The sequence below is a fragment of the Drosophila yakuba genome, chromosome X (assembly GCF_016746365.2).
Source record: "Drosophila yakuba strain Tai18E2 chromosome X, Prin_Dyak_Tai18E2_2.1, whole genome shotgun sequence".
In the NCBI taxonomy this organism is placed as follows: Eukaryota; Metazoa; Arthropoda; class Insecta; order Diptera; family Drosophilidae; genus Drosophila; species Drosophila yakuba.
In genome coordinates, this window is record NC_052526.2 from 9,270,720 (window position 1) to 9,296,701 (window position 25,982).

The 25,982-nt window shown below is 43.4% G+C and overlaps 7 protein-coding genes across 11 annotated transcripts in view; 1 reads left to right on the forward strand and 6 right to left on the reverse strand.

The window, feature by feature from the left end:
- The window catches only part of LOC6524754 (flotillin-2), a 90,723-nt gene that overhangs the window by 56,869 nt on the left and 7,872 nt on the right, over positions 1-25,982 (forward strand). For 2 of the 5 annotated variants that reach the window (XM_039376193.2, XM_039376197.2), the window contains exons 3-4: positions 24,384-24,571; positions 24,979-25,011. In XM_039376193.2, the coding sequence (XP_039232127.1) occupies positions 24,384-24,571; positions 24,979-25,011 (221 nt within the window). Of the gene's footprint in view, positions 1-24,383; positions 24,572-24,978; positions 25,012-25,810; positions 25,850-25,982 lie in introns of all 5 variants that reach the window. The other 3 variants (XM_015190386.3, XM_039376198.2, XM_002100562.4) reach the window with 2 other exon arrangements.
- Positions 4,161-7,662, reverse strand: LOC6524763 (glucose dehydrogenase [FAD, quinone]). The gene is made up of 3 exons (XM_002100571.4): positions 7,511-7,662; positions 6,148-7,150; positions 4,161-5,146 (listed from the first exon to the last, which is right to left on the reverse strand). The coding sequence occupies exons 2-3, from the start codon at positions 7,118-7,120 to the stop codon at positions 4,248-4,250; spliced, it is 1,872 nt and encodes a 623-aa protein (XP_002100607.1). The 5' UTR covers positions 7,121-7,150; positions 7,511-7,662; the 3' UTR covers positions 4,161-4,247.
- On the reverse strand, positions 8,406-11,180 carry LOC6524764 (glucose dehydrogenase [FAD, quinone]). The gene is made up of 2 exons (XM_002100572.4): positions 10,771-11,180; positions 8,406-10,343 (listed from the first exon to the last, which is right to left on the reverse strand). The coding sequence occupies exons 1-2, from the start codon at positions 11,107-11,109 to the stop codon at positions 8,730-8,732; spliced, it is 1,953 nt and encodes a 650-aa protein (XP_002100608.1). The 5' UTR covers positions 11,110-11,180; the 3' UTR covers positions 8,406-8,729.
- Positions 12,050-13,162, reverse strand: LOC6524765. The gene is made up of 2 exons (XM_002100573.4): positions 12,650-13,162; positions 12,050-12,383 (listed from the first exon to the last, which is right to left on the reverse strand). Exons 1-2 carry the CDS (start codon positions 13,011-13,013, stop codon positions 12,268-12,270), a joined length of 480 nt encoding a protein of 159 aa, XP_002100609.2. The 5' UTR covers positions 13,014-13,162; the 3' UTR covers positions 12,050-12,267.
- LOC6524766 (glucose dehydrogenase [FAD, quinone]) lies at positions 13,780-15,860 on the reverse strand. Its single transcript, XM_002100574.4, has 2 exons — positions 15,214-15,860; positions 13,780-15,159 (listed from the first exon to the last, which is right to left on the reverse strand). Exons 1-2 carry the CDS (start codon positions 15,831-15,833, stop codon positions 13,878-13,880), a joined length of 1,902 nt encoding a protein of 633 aa, XP_002100610.2. The 5' UTR covers positions 15,834-15,860; the 3' UTR covers positions 13,780-13,877.
- Positions 16,964-19,107, reverse strand: LOC6524767 (glucose dehydrogenase [FAD, quinone]). Its single transcript, XM_002100575.4, has one exon. It carries the CDS (start codon positions 19,001-19,003, stop codon positions 17,018-17,020), a length of 1,986 nt encoding a protein of 661 aa, XP_002100611.1. The 5' UTR covers positions 19,004-19,107; the 3' UTR covers positions 16,964-17,017.
- Positions 19,528-23,662, reverse strand: LOC6524768 (glucose dehydrogenase [FAD, quinone]). The gene is made up of 3 exons (XM_002100576.4): positions 23,478-23,662; positions 21,414-21,887; positions 19,528-21,351 (listed from the first exon to the last, which is right to left on the reverse strand). Exons 2-3 carry the CDS (start codon positions 21,793-21,795, stop codon positions 19,853-19,855), a joined length of 1,881 nt encoding a protein of 626 aa, XP_002100612.1. The 5' UTR covers positions 21,796-21,887; positions 23,478-23,662; the 3' UTR covers positions 19,528-19,852.

Consider the following 25,982-nt stretch of genomic DNA (forward strand, 5'->3'; position numbering starts at 1 on the left):
GCTGAGACGTCAACAAGATGAACAGTCAAACTTCGATAAGTGCAAATGTGTAAAGTCTAAGCGCCACCATATGTTTTTTAACCGATACTCTCCGATTCCGCTTCGCATCCGCTTTCGTTAGCTAGGAACTGAACCATAACCGATTCATTTAGATGATTTTTAGATTTTCATAAATGTAACTGCTTATATTTATATATATTATAATTATATATTTATATATTTATAATTATATTATATTTATAAAAACCTATTGATTTTTGTATTTTTTTTTTCATGTTCATTTAATATTTCTTGTAGCCTTTACACAACGGTTCATAAATAACTTCAGTTGGATAATCTTCACTGTACTTACAATGCGTTATCGGTTTTAAATTCGACTTGAAACGACAGCTGGCAGAAGAACCACAATCAATTGACCAGTTTTTGGCATTGAAGAAGCCGAAGAGTTGGGTAAAAAAGTGAAGATCAAAGTGAAATTTGTGGCATTTAGTTGTTGGTTGATTGTTTTCATTGTTTAACCGGTTTTCCTTATTTCGATCAGTGTGTGTTTGTGTGTGTATTTGCCAATTGACAAACCACAACACGATTTTTGCCAAGTAATTGTCATTACATTACATTACACACCTGATATCGAACGGATATTCAACGCAACTAGTTTGTGGTATTAATCGAAATTCAATGGTACCACCAAAATTGCTTCCATTTCTGCCTATGAGGTTGATGTTTTTGATGGTGGTCCCGAAAAATTGTGGCCATATAGAAAGCCATATTTTTGCATTCCGTTCAATTTCCTGGTTGCATTGTGCATTGTTATGCAATGTGATATCCGGGAATTATTTTCAAAGAGAAGGCCGCTTTATTATTAATTGTAATAATCTAAATGTATTTGATACGATAGAAAATAACAATTTTCTATTAAATTAAATAAATGTACATTTTCAGACAGCAATTTACGCTCATGCTTTTTATGAGTTAAACATCGCTGGTACAACAGGACGTATGAGCTATATTTTGTAAAACTTTTTCCCAGAAGTATAAAGTCTTTATTACTTTGTTTTTTTGGTTTGTTGATCTCATATTTGGTATTATCTATGGTCAGTTATCTTGGGCTTGACACTATTTTTGTGTTTACTGGAGCATTTCCCAATTGGCCAGTCCCTGAGACCGAAAAACTTGAACCACTTCCACCTGCCAAAAAGGAATGACGAAAGTCTCACACACAATATAATGCCCGCAAATTAACGGAGCCGCGATGATGTGACGATCGTTTGATATATCACCATCTAATGGGGCAAGGTCAGCAAAAGCAATTTAAGCAGAGTTTTCCATGCGAATGTCGGGGAAACTCCGCTTCCCCCCGCACAAATAAACAAATAAAACATGACAATAAAGGGCACAAATAAACTTGTCAAAGTTTTTGCGATGAGTGTGTCTTGCCGGCATTTGTTTTGGTTTCTTCTTTGTTTTTTTTTTTTTTGGTTTCTAACTTGAAATTATTAGACTTAGGGCCTCCATTGGTCAAGGGCCACACTTCAATGGTCATGTGAAGTGACCTTCTTGAAAGGAGGTCTTTGCACTTGACAAATCTTGGGAATGCAAGGCTCTATTGTTATGTGTTGATTTGTTGCTAATATTCTGGATCCGTTTAAAACGAAGGTAACTTTTCTATTTTTATCTCAAATAATAAAAAATATATCTTGAAAGAAACCCCATTCAAAGCCGCTCTTACCAAACAAATTACTCTCTAATGAATACTAATGCATCATAATGGCCAGTAAACACTTTCGGTTCCCAAGCTTCTGTGCATATTTAATCAACGATTTCCGCTACAATTACAATTAGTGTTACTGTATGGTTTAACATACACACGGGCTGCTTTCTGGCGTCACGGCGTACAATTTCCGGCACTTACCACTTTTCATATGAGCACTACCTATGTACTAGACGCCCATGCCAGACGCAATATTTCTTTTGGGCCAATTGCCCAATCAACAAACAAATTTTAGCTCGAGGGCAATTAAAAGTGAAAATAGAAGAGGCTCCAAAAAATATATGAAAATAAAGTTGGGTAAAGCGAAGAGGCGTCTCTTCTCCCCCTTTTCTTCTGGCCAACCTTACCCAGAAGAAAGCTCCCCGTTGGGTGACATAACAATTACGCATCCCCATGCCCCCGCCTCCCCCCCTTACAGCCCCTTGAGTCCAACCATGACTTTGTCTTTTAGCTGAGTCATCCACATCTGTATCTCCAGCTTGCGCACTGGAAATGAACTTCATTAAACGACAAATGCAAGAAACGAAGCCATGGAGTAATAGCAGCAAGTGCTCGTAACTCCCCTAGAAATGGTAACGTGACACGATTCTCTGCAAATCGTAAATACTTAAGTACTATAAATATTTATCCAATCAGATAAATACACATATAGGCTGAGAAATAAATTAAATTCTATATAAAATATAAAATAGAATTCAAGTGGAAATCTTAGACTTTAGAGTTAGAAAGCCTGTCAGGTTTTGCTCCATATTTTTGGGTAATTAATTATGGTAACTCCCCTTTTAATTTACAATATCTAACCGTGAGTATCTCACCTCAACTCACGTCCATCTCCGATTTGTATCTCGGCTCGTGTATCTGAACAGCAGTCGAGCATGGCCGATTTGGCCGACGTGCCCAAGACTTCGAACAGATGTGTACCATATGTACATAGATAAGTAGGTTACCCGATGGGCGGTTGCCAACAGGGGGGGGGCGTGGCAGACAGTGGCCAACTGGTAGTCGGTAGGCTGACATTTCCTCCGCCAGTAGAAAATCATCCCAATCACTTGGCTAAAGTGTTTTGCTTTGTACCTACATATGTGTGACTTTCGGATTTTTTGGAATTTCCGTACATACTCCCGCGTACCTCTACTCATTTTTCACTTTCCACCAAAGCCACTGAATGTGTCGGAGGTAAGGCACTATCCCGCTAGCCACTATCTTGGCTTGTATCGCGAGCGATTCCATCTAATTGGTTTCCATTTTGCGGTTTGGTCAAGTGCATGGCAAGAAGAAAAGAGTTATTACGTGACCTTTGTTAATTGCATGAAAGGAGCGGCGAAGTGGAAGGGGTCAGAAGTGGGTGGGGGTTTTAGATAGTGTAACCTCTCACACTCTAAATGGAGCAATTGTTCAAAGTAGATTTCGTAATAAAACGGTTAGTGCGGATATGTCTTTCCATTTAATTGAGTTCAATTTGTAAATTGAAGTGTTTATGGCTAACATGACACTTTAATTCCATTGCAAGATATCTTAATGTAAACGTAAAGCCATTTCATGTCATATTAATACCATGGTGTACATGCAACTTAAACCTTTTCAATTAATTAGTAAGGACTATGCAGCTTGCAAGTTGTTTTAATAAAATAATTGAATTTGATACACTAAAGAAAGACACGTATTTATCTCATCTGCCTTCCGCTAATTTGTGTTTCCTCAACACTTCTATTATACAATTACGAGGCGTCCACCCACTTGATGGCCAACAGCACTTGGCCAACAATTAATTGCGTTTAGTTTTGGTATGCACCGCCAGACAATAGATGAAAACCGAAATGCTCAAACAAAAACTGAAAAACTGGCACGCTTCGCGGCGCCTGGAAATAATATACATATTGCGTTGGTCGCCGGGCATAGATAATGAGTTGTTCGCAATGAGCGGCAATTTGCTGGTCGAAAAATCGAAATATATATACCTAGTTCCAAATAAAAATGAAAAGTGAAAGCTGTCAATCAAAACCAAAACGTAGCTAACCAGGCCGAGCATCAAGTATCGCTGAGATTCAATACAATCGCCACTTAATGCTGATGGTGCGGTTTTCGCATTTGGCAGATAAATCATATTACCAATCGAATTTTATAGCCAAAATTAAATAGGCAGTCATGTTTCAATATCCTGTTTTAATAATAAAACATAAAAAAGAATTTAATTCAAAGATATCTTAAATGTTGCATTCTTTAAAAGCAAGGACAATTTAAGTTGGTGGAAGCTTAAGACAGTTTTGCAGCTATTGTACACTTTAGTTAAGACGCCAACCAAACGGTACAACAAAGGCATGCGTGTAGAAAATCCAGGAAACGTAGATTATTATGTAAAGTTAACATTTTTAGACTGCAAAGTTAAAAGTTTTAGTTGAAAGAAGCATATATTTATTATAACAAAAAAAAAAATGTGACGAAACTTTAAAGCTTATATCGTAGAATATCGCAGAGCTTAGAGCTCGGTGTGTTTGCCGCCCAGATACTCCTCCTTGATGATGTCCGCCCCCTTCTCGCCGATCATGATGCAGGCTGCATTGGTGTTGGCACCCACAATGTCGGGCATAATGCTGGCATCGATCACACGCAATCCCTTGGCGCCATGGACCCTCAGTTGTGGATCCACCACGGCAGTGGGATCGGTGGATGGGCCCATGCGAGTGGTGCCCACTGGATGGTAAACGGTGGTGGTCATATGGCGGATGTAGCAGCGCCAGTAGTCATCCGACTGATAGGTCAGACCATTGCAGGCCTCCAAATCCAGTTTGTGGAGTGCGGCCTCCCGCTCACTGAATGCCTTCGTATTCGGCAAGTTCTTGTAGATGTTCAAGGCCCTGACATAGGTGTCCACATCGCGCTCATCGGTCATATAACCAGGATCGATGATGGGAGCATCCAAATAGTTTGTAGATTGCAGGGTCAAACTTCCCGCCGAGAAAGGCTTCAGATGCAGCAAATACGTAATGTAGGTATTGGTCTCCTGGTTGGCGGACAAGATGCTCTTGGCCACGCGATCATTGAAACCGGTGGCAGCCACATAACCCTTCAGTTCCGGACTCTGCATCAGGCTGAAGAAATTGGTGGTCTGAATGTCCGGATTGGGTCCCTCAATCGAGGTGGTGTTGATGAATCCCGTCAAGGCGGTGGCCTCGTGGTGCAATAGTTTGCTATAGCGACCCATCAGCAGGTTGTACATGGCATCCACCAGCTCCTCCTCGGTGGGCTTGCGGGCAGTGGATTTGTCGATCTGGAAGATCACCGGCAGACTGGCGTGATCCTTGAGGTTCTCACCCACGGGCAGGTCCAATTTTACGGGGATTCCCAGGCTCTTCAAGTGATCGGCGGGTCCGATGCCTGAGAAAGTAAGATAAGATTAGATATATATGTACATATAACAATTTTTTTTTAAATTTCATATTAAAACTCTCAAATGCCTAATTAGTTTCGGTGTATCTTCATAACCAGCTGTATGTATATTCTACTGCGTATTTCTAGTTTAGAATGTTTGATATACATAGAGAAACCTGTTCCTAAGTTAAACTAAAAAACCTGTCCCATTTCAGTTTAAAATTCATGTGCATTTTTATGAAAATTCTATTGGAACTTGTTCTTCAAGAAGATTTTCTCTAAATATTCCGCTTAAACAATTTCACTAACTGTTTTTTTTCAACTGTATTTCATTGCAGGTATGTGAACTTTAACTCTGGTGAAATACTACACATAAAATCTAGAAGTCGCCAGCTGGTAAATTTATTGTACCCCCTACTTAAAGGGGAAGTACGGCACAATCGTAAAAGATTTGGTTATATCTCGCTAGAACGTTATTTTCCATACATATTTTTTACAATCCCTAACCGATCGGACAGACATAATCGCTTGACCTTGTGCGACCTTTCGAACGATTTCACATTGACATCTCATCGACAAGAGGCTCCGTTGCTTGGGTCTGATATCGTATTGCGGCTATCTAATCGTCGCCCGATCCGCGCTTATCAAAAGTCTCTTTTTCGAGGCTTTTGGATGCAACAAACAAAAACAGAAGCTAAACTAAAGTCAACAAGATTTAGGGGCTTAAAGTAGGATTGAAGGATGGATCTAATCTACACTCGCTATCATGTTCGCATTTCTATAACTAGATGTTACAAATCAAGTGAATAATAGGATAGCCAAAAAGATATATATATGTCATCAAAAAATATAGGATTTAAGATGGCTTTCACTTATCTGCATTATTTATACTATCAAAAAAACCCGTTGAGCTCGTTAATATTTAAGGGTTTACTGATATTTTTGAAGGTTTAGTGTATGGTACTTTGAAAAACCAAATATTTTCATGATATGACTGCAAGACTCACCTGAGAGCAGCAGGATCTGGGGTGAGCCAATGGCACCGGCGGACACGATGACCTCCTTGCTGGCCTTCACCGTGTACTCCTTCTTGCCGCGATGCACAAAGGTCACGCTCTCCGCTCGGTTGTTGCGATCCAGATTGATCTTCTTGACGTGGGCATGTCGCAGGATGTGCAGATTGGGTGTGTTCTTCTTCAGATGAGATCGAGCGGTGGTAATACGACGACCGCCATCCTGAGTGCCCAAGATGTCCATTTGGCCCACAAACGAGCCCTCGGTGAAGTCCGGAGCGCTGCCGTAGCCCATCTCCTGCATGCCGGCGCGAATTGTGGTGCGGAACTCGTTGTCGGATACGTAATTGTTGAGTCCCATGGGTCCACCGACGCCATGATCACCTTCCTTGTAGTCCGGTCGCGTGGAGCGCAGATCCTCGGCCTTGCGGAAGTGCTCCAGCACCTCGTCGTAGCCCCAACCGGGATTGCCTCGCTCCTCCCAGTCATCGAAATCCTTGCGCGTTCCTCTGGCATAGATCATGGCATTCATTCCGTTCGTGCCGCCCAACATTTTGCCCCTCGGCCAGTGGCAACTTTCGCCCTTCATCGCCATGCAGGCACGTCCGTTCGGTTTCGAGTGGTACTGCCAATCCCATTCGGAGAACTGAGTGGCCATGTGCCAGGCAACGAACTCCGTCTCAATGGGTGGATCGCCACCGGCCTCCAGCAGTAGCACCTTCCATTTCTTCACCTCGGCCAGTCGACCAGCCACCACGGCGCCCGAACTACCTGATCCAATCACAATAAAGTCGTAATCATGCTGGAAGCCACCAGCCTGGTCCAGCCAATCGCCCTTGTCCTCCGGCCACTGATTTTGGCCACTCAAATCGCAGTACTTGGTGATCAGCGTGGACAGCAGCAAGGACATCAGCGTGTTCGCCGGACCCGCCGAACGGGCAGCGCACTGGGCGCTCAGGAACTCCATTGTGCTGTTCCAAAAAGTCCTTGACGTGTGCTTAAAAATAAAAAAAAAAATGCGTCATTAGTGGCATTGTTAAAACTGGAAAAATAATCCCAAAAAGTTGTTGGAAAAAACATAAAAAAAGAAGGAAAATATTTTAAAAGCGATAAGACACTTATAAAGAACTTTTTTAAAGTTTTTCTCAAACTTAAATAATTGAAAAACAGCTCTTGGCTTAGCAAACTAACAATTAAAATTATTTTTCATTGCCAAGGATTTCTGAAGTTACGTTTAAGAATCTATCTGCTCTAGAAATTCTAGAAACTCGATGGTTTGTCTTTAAATTTCCAAATAATACACTTCAAATTCTGCCGACATCGACAAACTAGCACTAAAAATCCACGGGATACCTACAGGCTGTACTCTGTATTATCCTCGGCTGATCCTGCGGTAATCCTCGACTCCAAAAAAAATCCGTAATCCACCTGCGGCACACGTGCGAACGCTCTCTCCGCTGGACGGCAACTGTTCTACCGGACCGGCTTTCAACCGGAATTTGTACGGCCGGGCTGCGAACGCTTTTCGTATGCCATCGGCGTCCGTAAATCAACAAACAACAAGTAAAAAAAAAAAGCAATATCGTTTGGAGACATTTGCATTTCGCTACGAGTCGTATGTGTATATAGCCGTACCTAGGTGTTTGGCATATATACCTATATATGTTATATATATTTTTTTTGTGTGTATATACACACACATAAATTAGACGCACCTTCCGCCTTCAGCAGCTGCGCGGCACTCCCCTTATCACTCGAAGATTAGCTAACCGAGGTGTGATAAACCCGCAGCGACCCATAGAAGCCACCCAAAATCGAGAATCGTGAATCGTGAATCGAGATTAGAGGTTGGAGATTGGAGAATCTAGAGCCTCCCCAGTTTTGCACTCGGTTATCTTTATGCTCGTTGGTGGCCGTGTTTTTGGGTGGTTTTTCTTCTTTTTCTCTTTTCGGTTCCAGCTGATAAGGACAGGTTATGTTTTTGTTGAGGTATCGCCACCCAAAACCTGTTCTGTGGGTTTGTGGGTCAAGTTTGAGCAAAAATATATGCTAAACATCTCAATAATGGTTGGGGTTTAGAATCAGAAGTTTCTTCAACAGTGTTCTAAATTAGTTAAAGATTGTCTTTTGAATATCCATTGAGTCTAGTAGGCTCTATCTCCATTCGAAAGCAAGCTGATTAACTTCATTACTCAGCATAGTTGTAGGCTTCAGTTATGATCTTTTTAGAACCCATTACCTTATAAACGAAATTTATGAATAAAAAACTACATAGGCTTTATATATTTTATAATAATTGTAAACAAAAAACTTTATTAAATTACTAATACTTAAACAATAACAAAAAAATGTAATAGATAAATGCTTGCATAACATTTTATAATTATGCATTCCAGAATTAAGTTAAGCGTGAGTTTCTCTGCTTTTTTTTTTTCTAGTGTAGTAATTTATATGATTCGATAAACCAAATTGTGTTGAAATCTACAGAATTAAATGAATGTATTTTGTGTTGAAATCAACAACTTGTTGTTGACAAGTTGCCAATCGAAAAGAGGGCTGTGTTCGGAATTATCAAACTAGAAGTCATCCGCATGCATGTGCGGCACCCAGATGCCACCATGGGCGCCAACTGTCTCACCCTCGTAATCCTCCCGGATGAAGTGGGCCGCCCTCTCGCCAATCATCACGGTGGCCGCATTCGTATTGGCACTGACCACCGCTGGCATTATGCTGGCATCCGCCACCCGGAGGTTCTCCAATCCATGGACCTTCAAACGCTGACCCACACACGCCTCGGGATCGTAGTCGGGTCCCATTTTCACGGTGCCCGATTGATGGTAACAGGTGACGGTGAAGTATTTGGCATAGCAACGCCAGTACTCCTCACTGCGGTACTTCTCGATGTGATCGCACTCTGCAATCGGAATCCTGGCTATCTCGGCCAGGTGATCACGAAAAGCTTTCGTCTGCTCGAGGGATTCAATGTAGCGTATGCCCCGCATCAATGTGGCCACATCCTCCGGTTGCGATAGATAGTTACTGGTTAGGATGGGCGCATCCCTGGGATCTCTGCTCTTTAAATGCAATTCACCTTTGGCCGCTGGATGTGAGAGTAGGAGGAAAACGCACAGCAAATGGGAGTCCTTAAGATATCCTTGCAGCGCGTCTATATATTGTTCCTGGATGGACAGACCTTTGGTGAAGAGTTCCAGCGAAGCGTGATTCGCTCGCTGAAAGAACAGATGATGGTTCTCGGTATCCGGATAAGCGCTATCACTACTCGCATTGGTGTTTATGAACGCCACCAAGGAGGCGGTGCTGTGCGTAGCCAGAGGTCCGGTGCGATGGATTAGGTACTGATATATGCCATCCAGGACGCCCTTCTCCGTCATTGCCTCCGCTTGACCCTCGTCCAGTTTCAAAAAGACTGGCACAACCACATGATCCTGGAGATTGCGTCCAACTCCTGGTATATTCAATACCACGGGTATGCCCAACTCCTCCAACTGCCGACTGGGTCCGATTCCGGAACGCAGGAGCAGAGCTGGTGAATCGATGGCACCGGCCGAGATCACCACATCCTTGGTCACTTTCACTCGATGGCTAACACCAGCCCGTTCGAAGTTAACTGCCGTCACCGTATCGCCATCGAAATCCAGTTTGGTGACCAGGGCATTCTTGACCACATGAAGATTGGAACGAGTTTTGGAGACTGCACCCAAATAGCCCTTAGCTGTGCTCATTCTCTGACCTTCTCTCACGGTGCCCGGCACATGGGCATAGCCCGTCTCACTGCCCTCTTGGAATCGCTCGACATATGGCCGACCCAACTCACGCCCACCATCGATGATCATTTGGTGTATGGCATTGTCTTGTCGCTGGAAAGGTTTTAGGGTTACATAACCCATGGGATGGGTGGCATTTCCTTGGGGCGTGACGGATTTCTCGAAAAATGGCATCACCTTATCATAGCTCCAGCCGGTGTTTCCCATGGCCGCCCAGCCATCAAAGTCCCGGCGATTACCACGCACATACAGCATGGCATTGGCTCCTCCCGATCCGCCCAGCATCTTGCCACGTGGCCAGTAGCAGCGACCATCCTTCATTCCCTGACACGCCTCCTCGCTGGGCTCTGTGAAGTAGTTCCACGTGAACTCCGAGTGCTGCAGCCCAAAGAAAAGTGCCGGCAACTGCAAGTGTATTGCAAAAATGTATTATTGATATATGTATATATATATATATATTAGTTTCTTATTATTGCATACTTATAGACACTTACTGCTTTGAAGAATGCTATAATTATTTTAATGCAAATTAAACTTCATTACCTCCTGTGCTTTTTAAGAAGACCTTAAATTTGTTGATATAAAAAAAAGCTTTGACTGTCTGTACCCATTATTAGAATACAAAATGTAATATATTATAATCTATTATTATTTAATGGTAAGGTGTAGGTTATATCGCCTGACTTTGTTTTGCCTCGTTAGTAGTTGCAAAAGCTCAAGAGTGGAAAAATTTAGTTAGATAGTAAGTGAAAGAGCTTTGTGTAAAAGATTAGACGAAAACAAAATACAATCTCTTGTTATAACCTAAGGTATGCGGTATGCATAGACTCACCTCAGATTCGATGGGCGGATCACCGCCCGCCTCCAGGACGAGCACTTTCCAGTCGGGATTCTCGCTCAAACGGCTGGCCACCACGGAACCCGCTGATCCAGCTCCAATGACCACAAAGTCATAGGGTTGACCCAAATCGCCCACATAGTCCACTGGCCACTGGCTGGCGGGCGAAATGAGACATTGCGACGATAGCAGGGTTTGAACGAGGACGGTCACCATGCCACTCCACAATCCAATGCCAGGTGCTGCTGCTGCTGGCGTACTACCGGTTCCACACGGATTTGGGCCACTGGCCACCGCATCCATGTTAAGAATCTGGCCGCCGTCTAGTGACATTGCGTTTGTGTTTGTGTTTGCTCTTGTTTCGATTGCCACTTGTTTGGACCCGGTTCCATCTGTATCTGAGGCGCAGTCGCGCCTGAAGATTCGCTTTTATAGCCGCTGATCTGATAAGCGGCTACAGTGCAGCCTCCCCCTGCGGCGACCAGCCGCCGCGGACGTTGACTCAGTCAGCAGTCGCAGAGAGCGGCAGAGAAAATATATACATTAAATGGCGAATAATTTAATTTCTCAATGCACAAGAAGAAAATACAAAACCTTAATGAGAGCAAACAAAAAATTAAAAAACTGTTTAAAAATATCTCTAGACATTCTGAGCAGCTCTATAAAACTTTAGTCAATGTGAAAACTGTAAAAAGTTCAGACTAACCCTAGTGCTTATCGAAAGCTTTTTTGTTTGTGTTTTGAGCGAGTGGAAATTTTTTTTAAAATTATAAAGATTGGATTTTTAGACGTTATAAGTAATTGTTAGTAGTGCACGGATATTTTTCTGTGTGTGAATCCGGCATCATCATGATGAAAACCAGAATCGCAATCGAATTGAGTTCATCGCTTATTTGCACTACTTTCTTCCAATTAGATTGTATATTTTCTGATCGCAATCGCATTCTGGATGCAATTGGCATATTTTCATAACATATAGAAATAATATATTATAGCAAAGTAGTAATACTAATTTATGTGTGAAAAATTAATATTTCTAAAATCAAACCAAGATGTGATTTAAATCTCAAAATTGTTTTCAAAACCTTAAACACTCCATTTTTACTATCTTTGAATGGTATTGCTCGCCATTTAAGAGCTGCAACCGAGTTAGATAAAGAAGCAGTAACGTGACAGAGATTTCCATGATAACACATTTAGATAACAGAAATAGCGTTTAAAACTGAGTCCCAAACTGCACACATTTTATCGCTCCGCAAAAGTCATAACCAGATTAAACGAGTATATAAAGTCATTTATAGCACTTGGCTCGACACAAACAAAACCAAAGCAATACAGCTTAATACAAAAAATTTAAACACACAAAAAAAAAATCAAAACAAAAAATGCAGCTTAACAAAGTAATTAAAAGTGGTGCCCAAAAAGGCGCTTAAAAATTAGAGACAATTATATTTGGGGTGTTTTAGAATTCAGGTTAGCGCCACCTGGCGGTCAGAGCCCGCTGTTCATGGCCGTGCGAATAAATTGAACGGGGGCGGGGGGAACGGCATTCGCTGCTGCCGCAATCAGACTGCCGACGGGCGCCAAATTCAAACCAGCACTCAGATCTATAAAGATAAATTGTAGATCTTTAGGAAAAATTAAACTTTAAGCTATGTAAATTTGGGAAAACTTAAACTTAAACTAACAAAACTTAGCAAACAACTTGATTGAGTTTAAAGAAATGGTTCAAGTGGTTAAATGGTTATGGAGCAATGCTTTTGGCAACTATGTCTAAATATCTTGTACTTCCTGTATAGAACTATTGGTATTACTAGTACTTCAGGGGATTGAACATGATTTGATTACCTTTTGGAAAGTTCTGAACACTTACCCGAAGGATCGTTGATCGAGCGCAATCGATCATCTGCAAATCCGGTTCCCGTACCCGTACCCGTTCCCGTACCCGTACCCGTTCCCGTTCCTGTTGTCAGATCCTCGGCGAGGAAGAACTGCTGCGGTCTGGCCAGACTGGAGTCCAGCAGGAGCAGCATCGCCACGAGCAGGATGCACTTGGGGCACAGCATTTGGAGCGTCATTTTGCGAGCAGTGGCGGACGTGGACTGAGCAGCTGAATCGCCGCGCACTCGCATGAAAAGTCTCGAAAACCTCTTCCGATTTGCGGCCCAAAGCAAAGCCATGGCCCACTGAGACACTGAAACTGGTAAAACTCGTAAGCTCGCGCTGCCATTTGCCATTTCAGTTCAGTGGCCGCTCATAAATTACGGACAAAAACGATTGAGAACAATGCTTCCACATCATGAATGAAACTTAAAGATACTCCTTGTAACTACTAAATATTAAAAAGAACTACAACTACAAATTATTAAATAGAAATTACACTACAAAACGTTTGAGGAAAATAGTTATATTAATAAAAAAGAAAATATGCAATATGGTTTTATCCTAAACGAATTTGCTTATAATGAAAGCTAATAAATCACAAAACTAATATGCTCTCCACTCAAAAACTATACCGGAATACACAATCATAAGTAATCACTGCGCAAGATTGCGAAAGTTCAGAACGCTGGAATATAAGTTCTCACACTTAAAAACAGAGAGTACAACATAAATGAGAAATGAAATGAAATGAATTGAATTGAATTGAATTGCAAAAGGGAAACAAACTGCAACCAAGTGCATCCAGAGTCAAATGAATGCCAAGATCATTACCAAAGCAAATTAGCTGACCTGCGGAATGACAACAATGAATGGTACTCCATTATATATGGTTAGTTTCAATTGATATATGGATTACTAATCGCACTAATGGCTGCATTCGTTGACTCCCAGTGAAAAAATGAAACAATTCAATGGCATACTCGTATGTGTGCCATTAGCCAGGCATGCATTTCATTTAATTGTTCTCGAAGGGCTTATCTAGGTTGCAATATACATAGATTTCCTATCATTTCCATAAATACCTTCTCATGATCGCAAAAGTAGAGTATAAAGGTTGTCTTACTGCGCAAGTCACACTTTTTATTGTGGCAAGTTTAAGTTGTTATGTTTAGCCATTATTTTATTGCTTTAAATTAGAGTACAAAGGGAATGAATAGCTAACCCCAACCACCATCTCTGTAGTGACGCCAGTCCTCCTTGATCATATCCGCTCCCCTTTCCGCCAGCATTAAAGTCGGAGCATTCGTATTACCCGTAGGAATGGTGGGCATTACACTGGCATCGATGACCCGCAATCCACGCATTCCTCTGACCCGCAATCGAGGATCTACGACACCGGAGGGATCCGAAGCTGGTGCCATTTTGCAGGTGCCCACCGGATGGTAGATCGTCTGGGAGTAGAATCTGGCCAAGCACTCCCAGAAGGCATCGCTGAGGTACTCCACCTCCGGGCAATTGCGCCACTCGTAGATATTCATGGTGGCATTTAGGGATTGCATCACCGGCGTTTGTGTTAGACGATGGGCCAACTTCAGGCCCTCCACCATTACGGCCATGTCGTGCGGATCGTCATAGTAGTTGGCATGAATGAGAGGATGGACTTTCGGATCGGCGGAGCGTAACTGTAGATATCCTCTGGAGCGTGGACGCATCAATAGTGGGGCGATCACAAATGAATCCTGATAGATCATCGGCTCGAATGCCTCGGCAAAGTTGTCCAATGTAATGGCAGCTCCACGGCGACCAATCATTCCACCATCGGCTCCATAGCCATAGCTGCCCATAAAGATCTGGACATCTGGCCAATCCAATCGGGGATCCTGATAGCGAGTGCTAAAGAAGCCCATCACCTCACTCACGGGCATGGCGTAGAAGAAGCTATCCGAACCATGAACAAAATCATCCACCGCCTTCTCATTCATCATTTCGGGCACAATGAACGACAAATGGCGATCTTGTCCACTGTCGAATGTGTAGATGGCACCCGAGGTGGAGATGTGATCCTGCAGATTGCCACCCACGCCGGGTAAATGCTGCACCACCGGAATGCCAAGTGGCTCCAGTTGATCCCGCGGCCCCACACCACTGACCATCAGCAGTTGCGGACTAGCCAAGGATCCAGCGGACAGGATCACCTCCCTGTCCGCTCTGACCGTGTGCTTCAGCAGGCCGTACTCGAAGATCACGCCGATTGCTCGATGGGATTGCGGATCGATGACAATGCGCTCCACAAAGGCCTTGAGAACGATATCCAAGTTGGGACGCTGCCAACTGCGTCGAATATATCCCTTATTGGCACTGCAACGCAGTCCATCGCGCAGGCTGCCATGTGGTGGAGCGAATCCTGTCTGAGATCGACCATTGAAATCGCCCTCGGCATTTACCATGCCCAGCTGTTGGGCAGCCCTCATGAAAATGTCCAAGAGCGGCGAGGGAAATCTAGAAAGCAATGCCGCTGAAAACTGCGTTTTCTCCGTGGTATTTGCAACTCACCTATATCTTTCAACGGAAATGGGTCCACCATGTCCATGGTAGGGACTATGTTCGAATCCGGGCACCCTCATGTCCTCCAGCTTGCGAAAATAGTGCAGTACATTGGCATAGTTCCAGCCTGGATTTCCCAATTCCGCCCAGTGATCGTAGTCCCGCTTATTGCCGCGTATATACATCATGGCATTGATGGAACTGCATCCGCCCAAAACTTTGGCCCTTGGCCAAAAGCAACGTTGATCCTCCATGGCCAAGCAGTATCGATCCGATGGTTCGGTCAGGTACTTCCAGTCCCACGGGCTTCGCTGGAACACCGGATACAATTGCGGCAAATCGATGAGCAGTGGCTCATCCCCTCCAGCCTCCAACAGTAGGACACTCCATTCCGGATTCTCCGAGAGTCTGGCGGCTAAAACACAACCCGCCGAACCGCCGCCAATAACTATAAAATCGTAGGATTCACGAAGATCTTCGATATGTATGGAGCGAACGCGATGCTGCTCATCCACAATATCCGGCCGTTGCTCCAGGATTCCTCTGTTCAGGAGCAGGATGATCATGGCCGAGGGGCCGAGGGTCAGTAAAAACCGCCACATGGCCACAAACGTGTTGATCGCCGACATCGTGAAAATACACTGACTGACTGACTGAGTTTCGGCGGAACTATTTTTCTATACTGCAGCGAAACTGCTGATTCTAGCTAAAATCAATTTTGCTGATCCACCAAAATACATTATTTCCGTGAGTGCATTGACCAGTATGCAAAACACTGACTTCTGCAATCCCAGTTACTCCATGGAGTACACTGGTCTGCAAAAGAAAATAGCAAACACAGAAATTCTACCTTAATTAAAGTTTTTTTTTACCATAAAATCTGTAAACTGCATTGTTAAATGTGGCATTATGTTCTTATTATCATCTCAATCACAAAAGGAATATAATATATGTATATAACGTCTTGATACAAAACAATGGATATTATTTATAGACCAGTCTTATTGCTTTACCCCCAGCACGATTATAAACAAATGGGCTGACCAAAAGAAAACAGCATTCAAAAAATGAAAACAAAAAGCGGAAAATGCGATAAGCGCGCAGATCATAAACTCGTGTATTGAAAGGCAATTAAAAAATGCTTGTTCATATGGCCATTTGTACAAGTATATTTAATTAGCAATTTACAATTGGTTCAAAAGCTGTCCAGACTTTAAACTTTACCCCAAGATCTTAATAATATAATGAGAATTGCATGTGCGCAAAAATTGTTAGTGTAGATCAGAAGCCCAGAACAGCAATCATATTTGGCAAGAATAGATATATTTTACCACTTGATTTTTCGTACTATCAAATCAGTATTTTGATCAGAACATTCGAAACATTGCTCCAAATATGGAATGTCATACCTCGTTGAGTTCGTAATTAAATTTCCAATCGAACTGTGTTTTCAAAAAAAATGTCTATGTCATTCCAATTTTTTGCAAATTTTGATGATGATACCCCTTACAAAAAATGCGAAAATTTGGCCAAAAATTATTTTAACAAATCCGGTCAAAGGGTGATATGGTTGGTTAGTATTCGTAATTTGGAGTTAAAAAATGCAATTCTTTTAACTTTTTGACCATTTTTAGCCAAGTTATGCCAAAAATACCAACCGTAAATATTGAATTTTTGCCAAAAATCGTTTTTTAATATTTGATGATGAAAAAAAACAAAAATAGACAACATAAAATTATTTTTTTCCAATATTTAATACAAATGTGTCCAAATGAGTTTGGACTCTTAACATTATAATACATATTATAAAAGATCAGCATTCCTGGACCACCTCGTTATTTGCCTCCCGATCGTCGAGAATCATTTGTGCCCCCTTTTCGCCAATCATCATGGCGGGTCCATTCGTATTGCCCGCTGGCAATTCCGGCATAATGCTGGCATCCACCACACGAAGACCCTTGACTCCGTGAACTCGCAATCTTTCGTCCACCACGCCTCCATCCTCCCCAGAATTTCCCTCCTTCCTCGGAGCCATGCGACAAGTGCCCACGGAATGCCAGGCACCCACATAGAAGTATCTAATGTAACACAACCAGTAGTCATCGGAATCGGGAGCTAATACATCGCATTCGTCGAGGGGCGGCAGCCAAAGTCGTAGACCACATCGACGAAAAGATCGGGTATTGCTTAGCTTCTGAATATATCGCACATAGCGGAGTAGCGTCTGCTGATCCTGTAGAGCCTCGCCATAATGGTTTTCGATCTTTACCTGATCGGTGGAATTCTTGCTCGATAGACGCACTCTTCCTTGCGAATGGGGACGCAATAGGGAGCCCATAACTTGCAGTAGATCTGCTTCCTGCAAGATATCCTGCTGAGCCTGAACCAATTCCGGGCGAAAGCCCAAATAGCCAAAGCTTCCGGTGCTTCCTTTGGGCAATAGTGTGTGAGCTACCACATGCAGATCGGGTTCACCGCGACTGCTGCTCGGCGCACTGGAATTGATGTAGCCCATCATGTAGAAGCCACTGGCCAAAGGACCCTTCTGATTATCCAGAAGATACTGTGCGACAGATACGGGCGCATAGGGATCCTCGGTGGGATCCCGTGTACTGTTGACGGCACAATTCGAACCGAAGAGCAGGAACAACGGCATCATGCCATGATCTTGTAGATTTCGACCCACTGGCAGGTCCTGGTACGTAGTTATGTTCCATCGTTGTAGCTCCTTCCGCGGACCGATGCCCGAAAGCAGAAGCAACTTGGCGGAATTGAGGGTTCCTGCACTCAGCACAACTTCTCCTGAGGTTATCGCCGTGTGTTCCATACCATTTACGGTATAAATCACTCCAGTTGCTTGGGTTCCGTTCGCATTAAGTAGCACCTTCTGAACTTGTGCTCCTCGGATTACCTTTAGGTTACCCCTTCTATTAACTTGATCATTGGCCAGGTACACCCGACCGCTGCTGGCCCTTCGTCCTTGGTTGACGGTCACGGGAACATGATGGGTATAACCGAATGTAGCACCCGCTATCAAGGGCTGTTTCATCCGAGGTACACCCAATTCGGCAGAGCCGGCGTATATGAGGTTGGCCAACTTCAAGTTGAGCCTATTCGGTTGAAGGTAGGAGGGATTCAGGCGCTGCTGCAGGCGAGAGTAGCTCTTCTGGACCTGCATCCAATCCCAGCCCGTTGAATTCCAGCGTCTGAAGCTATCCCGACTGCCGGGTATGTAGATATTGCCATTGATGGCGCCACCGCCGCCCATCATGCGGCCATGCCACCAAACGCAACCGTGCGTGGATGCCATTGCCTGGCAGCATTGCGGATTGGGCACAGCTTCCTCCAGGTACATGTACCGCTCGTCATGATGCAGTGCAGCGGTCAGGCTAAAGATTTCCGATTCCAGCGGCGGTAATTGGCCCTCCTCCAGCAGCAGCACCTTCACCTGGCACAGCTCACTCAATCGACTGGCCACAATGGCACCGGCACTTCCTGCACCCACCACTATATAATCATACTGCTCGATCTCCGACCGATCATCCGGCGGCTCGTGCTGCAGCGGCCAGGCAGTGTTGTTGGCCAGCGCGAGACTGGACGCATTCAGAGCCATGGCCACCGATTGCATCAGCGAAATGCCCAGGCCACTGCTATCCACCGAAAACAATTGGGCCACAACTGAGGTACGAGTACTGCACCCAATAAACAGGATCAACAGCGGCCACAAACTCCCATGAAGCAGAAGGCTTCTGGTTCTAGTCTCCGCTGTGCGCGGTTTGTGTACGCGCTGATGGCCCATTTTAAACTGATTTAAACCACTAATGTAAGTGAGCGATCCGTATGGCACGGCATTTCGGGCACAATTAAAAGAATGTCGCGCACGATAACCATATGAACCGAAATATACGTATACTCTGCCCGCATTTATTTAATATTTCGTGCTGCTTTCTGTTTGCCGGCCATAAAAATACGAAAGCAAACAAATGCAATTTCAAGCCCATATATATTTATTGCCCTGAGCTTCAGGCCCCGGCCAACAGGTGGCGCCGTTAAGAAAGTTAACTAGTATTGGAGTTTTTATTACAGCTATATACATACTACATATACTTGTAGTACAATGAAAAAAAGCTCTTGCCACCAGATTATATTTTGGGTAATTAAACAATATTAGTTACTTATCTTGAGTGCTCCAATTATCGAATCGTGTTTTAACAAGCAATTATTGATAGCGTCAAAGCTATAAAGTAATATACCTTCTGATAACTGAAATTTGGGCGAAAGGTAGTCCATATTCCCTGACCAATTTAACAAAAACTTTATTTTCATTGTTTATTGCGTTCACATATTATTAAAATAAATACAGGGGCGTGCTTACAAGATACTTCAAAAAAAATGAGGGACGATTCGAGTTTAATTAAATAATTTCGGATGGGTCATCAGCTGGGGATTTATTTCTAAACCATGTACACAACTCACAGACACTTAATCTTAACACTCACAGGCTATCAAACTCAGTTCACACATTTAAACATTCACGTTTAGCACACATTCAGACATTCAATGGATAAAATACAGTTTTTATGAGCTGATTATTAAGTAATCAGTTCTAGAAAACTATACTCTATCTACTCTAAAAAGTAAGTTTCGTTCAGACGATAGTGTTCTTGATCCAGAACTCCTTGATCATATCGCTGCCCTTCTCGGCGATCATAATCACCGGCGCATTCGTATTGGCGGACACCAACTTGGGCATAATACTGGCATCAATGACGCGCAGTCCTCGGATCCCGTAGACCCTCAGCTTGGCGTCCACCACCGCATCCTTGTCCCAGTAGGGACCCATCTTGCAGGTGCCCACCGGGTGATAAATGGTGGACGTATACCGCCTGACCATGCATTCCCAAAAGGCGTCGGTGAAGAGTGGTACTTGTTCGCATCCCGGCCAGCGGATGCTCGATATTCTTGACCCAAATCGCTGCATGGCTTTCGTTCGCGATAACGCCACCGCTATCTTAACGCCCTCGATCAGGGTCTTCATATCGAAGTCATCCGTCAGATAGTTGGGAAAGATATAGGGGTAATCGAAGGGGTTTCCACTCCTCAGCCGAATACTACCCACGCTCCGCGGTCGCAGCAACATGGGTATTATGCTCCAGGCGTCTCGATTGTTGATCGGTTCGAAGACGGCTCTGTAGAAGGCATCAGTTAAACCATGCGCCTTTCGCAGTTGCGATCCCCCATCCGAGTTCGTTGATCCGGAGACAAAATGGAATTCAATATCTGGCCAATCCAAAGAGCTATTGGCGTACTTGGTGTTTACATAGGCCAAACCCTCCACTCCGCCCAGTATGGTCAGAGGACCCTGGCCAAATACAGCGTATTGCAGCACAGTTGACATGGTGTGAAAACGATTCTCCACAATGGATACGGGTTGATTCACCAGGAATGTCAGACCGCCCAGACCAATGTGATCCTGCAGGTTCTCACCCACGCTCAGTTCCTTGATGAGCGGTATTCGATGTTTGGCCAACTCCTTTCGCGGACCCACGCCGCTCAGCATCAGCAGTTGCGGACTATTGACCGATCCACCGGATAGCACCACCTCCTTGGTGGCCCTCACATGGTAGAGCTTCTGATCCTTAACAAACTCCACGCCGAAGGCTAGTTTCGTCACGGGATCGATCATGATGCGGGTGACATGTGAGTTCATGGAGATGTGCAAATTGGGACGTAATCTTGCCGGTCTGAGGAAAGCCTTCGATGTGGAGCATCGCGATCCGCGTCGTGTTGTTCCCTGGGCAATCATAAACCCAGTCATCTTTTCACCATTCAAATCCCGATTCTCGTAGCCCATCTCCACGCCGGCCTCCACAAAACTGGCCGCCAGCGGTGTGTGATAGGGGGCCTCACCAACTGTGAGATAACCACCGGTGGCATGATAGGGCGTATTGGCCAGATACTGATTGGTGTTATCCTCCGACTTCTTGAAATAGTACAGGGCATCGCGATACGACCAACTGGGATTGCCCATGGCCTCCCAGTTGTCGTAGTCATGCTTGGAACCTCGCAAATACAACATATAGTTGAGCACTGAGCTTCCGCCAAGAACCTTGCCCCTGGGCCAATTGCAGCGACCTCCTTGCATTGCTGGAAAATATGAGATAGTTAGCCAACTAAGTCAGCTACATTTACTCCATAGATAGACTTACCCAAACACGATGTACCCGATGGTTCCGTCTTATACTGCCAGTCAATCTTGGACAGCTGCAGATAGCCAGCCATCAAAGGGACGTCCGTGAGTTCCGTTTCATCGCCACCGGCCTCCAGCAAAAGTACATTCCAGTTCTCCACCTCCGTCAATCGATTCGCCACCACGGCGCCCGCCGATCCGGCACCTATCACTATAAAGTCATAATGGTCGAGGATGTCGTCGCCGCCCACATCACTGGGCTTCGATTCCGGATCGATGATCTCCTCGTACTGGAAATAGGCCACCGCTGCCATCAGCATCGGGATGAACCAACTGTTGCTGGTGGCCGCCGTCACCGCTCCTCCAATGGCCGAGGCGGCTCCAACGATCGCCGAGCTCATTTTCTGGGTCGGGATCCGATTTTAGATTCAGTTAGGGGGTGTCTACTTTATGTATATATAGATATAGGCCACTGATTTTAGCTGGTACGTGGCTGCAATGACAATTACATTATTTTTGGGTTAAAGAAGTGAGTTTTAGGGGAATGGGTGAAAAAAAAGTGGGCACATGTCATGAAAAGTAGCACTGACATTTCGTATGTAATCGGGTTATAGGGTGCGATTTTCATACTCAATATTTTGATCACGATCGTATCGCGTCGATTTCGTAACTTGCATTTGTTATGCGTGCATTTGGCTTGATTCCCTCAACTCTGTGAAGTATTACGATCCAAGATGATCGTGATCGATATGGTAAATCTAGGTAACCAATGAGTAAAGCAAACAATGCCGCTTTCGTTAAGAAATAAATGGTTCTGTTATGTGGTTTTTTAAATACCACTTAATCTATCGCGATGATCTTCGTCACTACGTGGATTTCCGTCCACATTTTGCACCGAAAGAAATATATTTCCGTCTATAAATTGGTCTACAGTTTGTACTGTACATCAAAGTTGTACTTTGCCATCAAGCATAACTATTTCTCCCAGTGATATTTTATCTGATTTTTCCAAAATCACGCGTCACGTGTTGCACCCAGTGTTTCGGAATGTAAATAAGTGGAATGGATTGTTTTGGAGCGGGCAAGTGTGAGGCGGGGCATCTTTGGTAAGGGGGCCTCCCGCATAAAAGTGAAATCTCCCACTCTATTATAAAACTTTACTGGGCAGCGATACAAAAACAATTGTTATAAACAAAACTGAAAAAAAAAAAGCAGCAGCTAGCAACTTTTCACTCCCGGTCGAGCCGCATCCAACAATTGTGATGCACACTCACAAATTCCCTAACACGTTCACTCACACGTAGTCCTCTCACTTGCAACCAGTTTGCTTGGGTACAGTGGTACTTCCCTAGCATAAACTGCCCTTGCTAGAAAACTATGTGTTGTTAAGTGGCAGGCAAAGTAAAGTAAAGTAAAGTAAAGTAAAGACTCAAAATTGTACTGATTTGAAAATGAAATATTTGAATATCTTTGAAGTGGCGGAAAATCATTTCCTTTATCACCAGAACACATGCAATTTTCCTTAATAACCTTATCAGTGAGATGAAGCCAAGAGAGTGAGAAAATGCATTTTCTCTTGCCAATCTTTCCATAATCAAAGTCTGGTAACTATTAGAGCCTGTTACTGATGTTGCGTTTTTTGTTATTGTTTTAGTCAATGGCAATTACAAAACTTGTTGTTGTTCCTGCTGTTGTTTGTTGTTGTTGCAAACAGGTTGTAAGAGTTGAATGTGCTCACAGATCAAGTTCAAGGTATAAAAAAAAAACAACAAAACTCCACTGTTAAAAAAATAACTAAAATGCAACATGAAAATATTCTGCTAAATAAATTAGCAAATTAGTTGCCACGGTGAAATGCGTAACAGTAAACTAGCGGCATGAATCACATTCGCTGAAAGAAGAAAGCTTCTGCGTAGGCGTCGAAGAATTGCTGTGCGTATTCTTTTTCGGAGCCCCGATTCTTCTTATTTGACTTTGATTTCTTTTTTTTTTTTTTTTTGAATATGTACGTTTTTTTTGCGCTTGGCACACTTCTTTTCGCTCTCTTCTCTTTCGTCGTGCTTTTTGTTTTTGTTTTACTCACTTGAGAAACGAAATAACAATTCTCGACTTCCCGTAGCGCGATTTGTTTGTTTTTATATTTTTGTGCGCACTTTCTTTCTTTTCTTTGGCTTTGCGCATGCGTGCGCACTTGCGAAGCGATTTTCGTCACAATTCCCTTGGCGGAGCTGCAAAACACGACCTCGCGCTTAGAGCTTCGCTTGGTAACTGAAGACAGCAATGCCGAAGAAGAAATTGCTAGTGATGATGGTAGGTGCTCTCTCCTCTCCTCTCCTCCGCTCCGCTCTTCTTCGAACTCGAACTCCCACTCTCTCTCTCTCTCTCTACTCTTCTGTTGTTCGAAGTTTTTTGGAGAGTGCGCCCTTTTGGCCAGGGGCACCGTTACTTTTTTTTTCTCAACTCTAAATGGACAATGCAGCTATGAATATTACACTTCCTGTTTTTTGGCTGGACATGTGTGTACATAGATAGTATATCAATGGAGTTACGGACTTTGTGACGTGTTTGCCGGCACGTAGCCAACGCACACATACCAACAGAAAGAAACACCCGGTTCAGCGAAATGCTTTCACTCTTACTGTTTGGACAACAGACCGACCGGCCAAATGCCAAAAGCTCCACGATCTTCAAAAGGTGGCGTGCCTGGTGGCAACACCTTTTTGTGGGTCACTGTGTGTGCGTGTGACGTCAGCCAAACGGGGTGGTTGGCAAAGGAAAAGTTGGACCTTTATACCCAACAAAAAAAAAGAAATGGTTGAAGATGCTAAAGATGCTAACTAATGGTTACTTCACTCTTTCTTAAGTTACATACATACTTCAAACGTAATATATGAAAGCAAAGCATTACATACAGAAAGTTGTTGTTGTACATTTACTAAAAAACTGGAATTGCAATCAGACTGATTATTAACTATTATCACTTTTCCAGGTGGCTGCTGTGGATCGACCAAGAAGCGCACGATTGTGGGCGGCTGGGCGTGGGCGTGGTGGCTGGTGACCGATGTCCAGCGACTGTCCCTCAATGTGATGACCCTGAATCCGATGTGCGAGAACGTGGAGACGTCTCAGGGTGTTCCCCTAACGGTGACCGGAGTGGCCCAATGCAAGATCATGAAGGTACGATCCGTAGCTACATATAGCCATATAGCTAAGTTCAACCGATCTCCGCTCGTTTGTGGGTATTCTGGCCACCCTTTTCTCTTCTGCACCCCCAAATCTGAGCGAAAGTGATTGAAGCTTGCCCGAATTTCAGTTTTTGACTTCAGTATGCAAGATTTGTTGGTTTGTTAACGTCCCAATATATATATACTTAGCCAATTAGAGTGCCGAAAGTAGCGAGTTGCTATCCTGCCTGCACCCGTTTATACATATCTATATATATACATATATATACATACATACATGAATGATCGATCCTTTCTAAACCTCTTTTAATCCAAAAAAATGTTTGGCTCTTTGTTTTATACATTTCCCGCCCGATTCCCAAGTAACCTAATCTCCATTCACATCGAATGCATATTTAGCCTAGCAAGTGCTCTCAATCTGACCACCGCCAAGTAAGTTGCGATCACCCATCCCGGCGATCTTCTCACGTAGTCCTAGTTATAGCCGTAGATCTCCACGTAGAACTCATCGAACACCCCGCCTGTTTGTTCCCGTTTTCGGCACTCGTTACAAACTTATTACTTTCGGTATTGATTAGTTTCCTCGTTGATTTCTTGATTTGATTTAAAATCGTAATATTATATTTCATTATGTTGAATTTGTAAAATAGATTTGTGTCTGGATTGCTGGCTGTGTTGGACAGTTCTGTGACTGTACACCGACTTTTTACTTGACTTTTAGACATGTTCGTGATCCGGACGATATCATGTATTATTTACAATTCGATTTCATTCACATCACTTTATTCTGTTTTGTCTATAAGTTAATCTATTAATAGGTTTCTTTTGCAACAAAAGTTTATGTTTTCTGTTTTTTGTCAAAATATTTAAGACTTGCATATGTGATCATTCGGAGGCTTAGCCATTCGATTATTAAAACATCTGTTTACAGGTTTTCGGGATCTTATGATCTACAACTCATTCCTGTGGATACACAGGACGATACTATCCAGTTCTTAAAAAACTTAAAACTATCTAAGTAATAGTACCAATTGTCTTCAAAACTATTTTTCCATTTATAGATATCATATGAACACACTTCAATTGTATGATCACAAATTTCAGTAAATGCAGCATCATAAAGTGCACTTCACTTTCCAGTTGATCGCAATTCTAATCGATTTAATGACTAAAGAATAGCATGTTTCAAAATTTTGTTCCATTACTTAATTATTTTCATTCGATTTTACAGTCATCTTCGTATAAGCAAACCGATTATCATAGCGACGAGGTATGTTTATGATTGCATTTATTTAATTTTACATCCTGGGTTCGATTCATGTTGGTTTTTTGTCCATCTACCAATAAAATACGAAATATATTTGCATTTCTTATCGAACACCCTAACCACCCACCCACACACA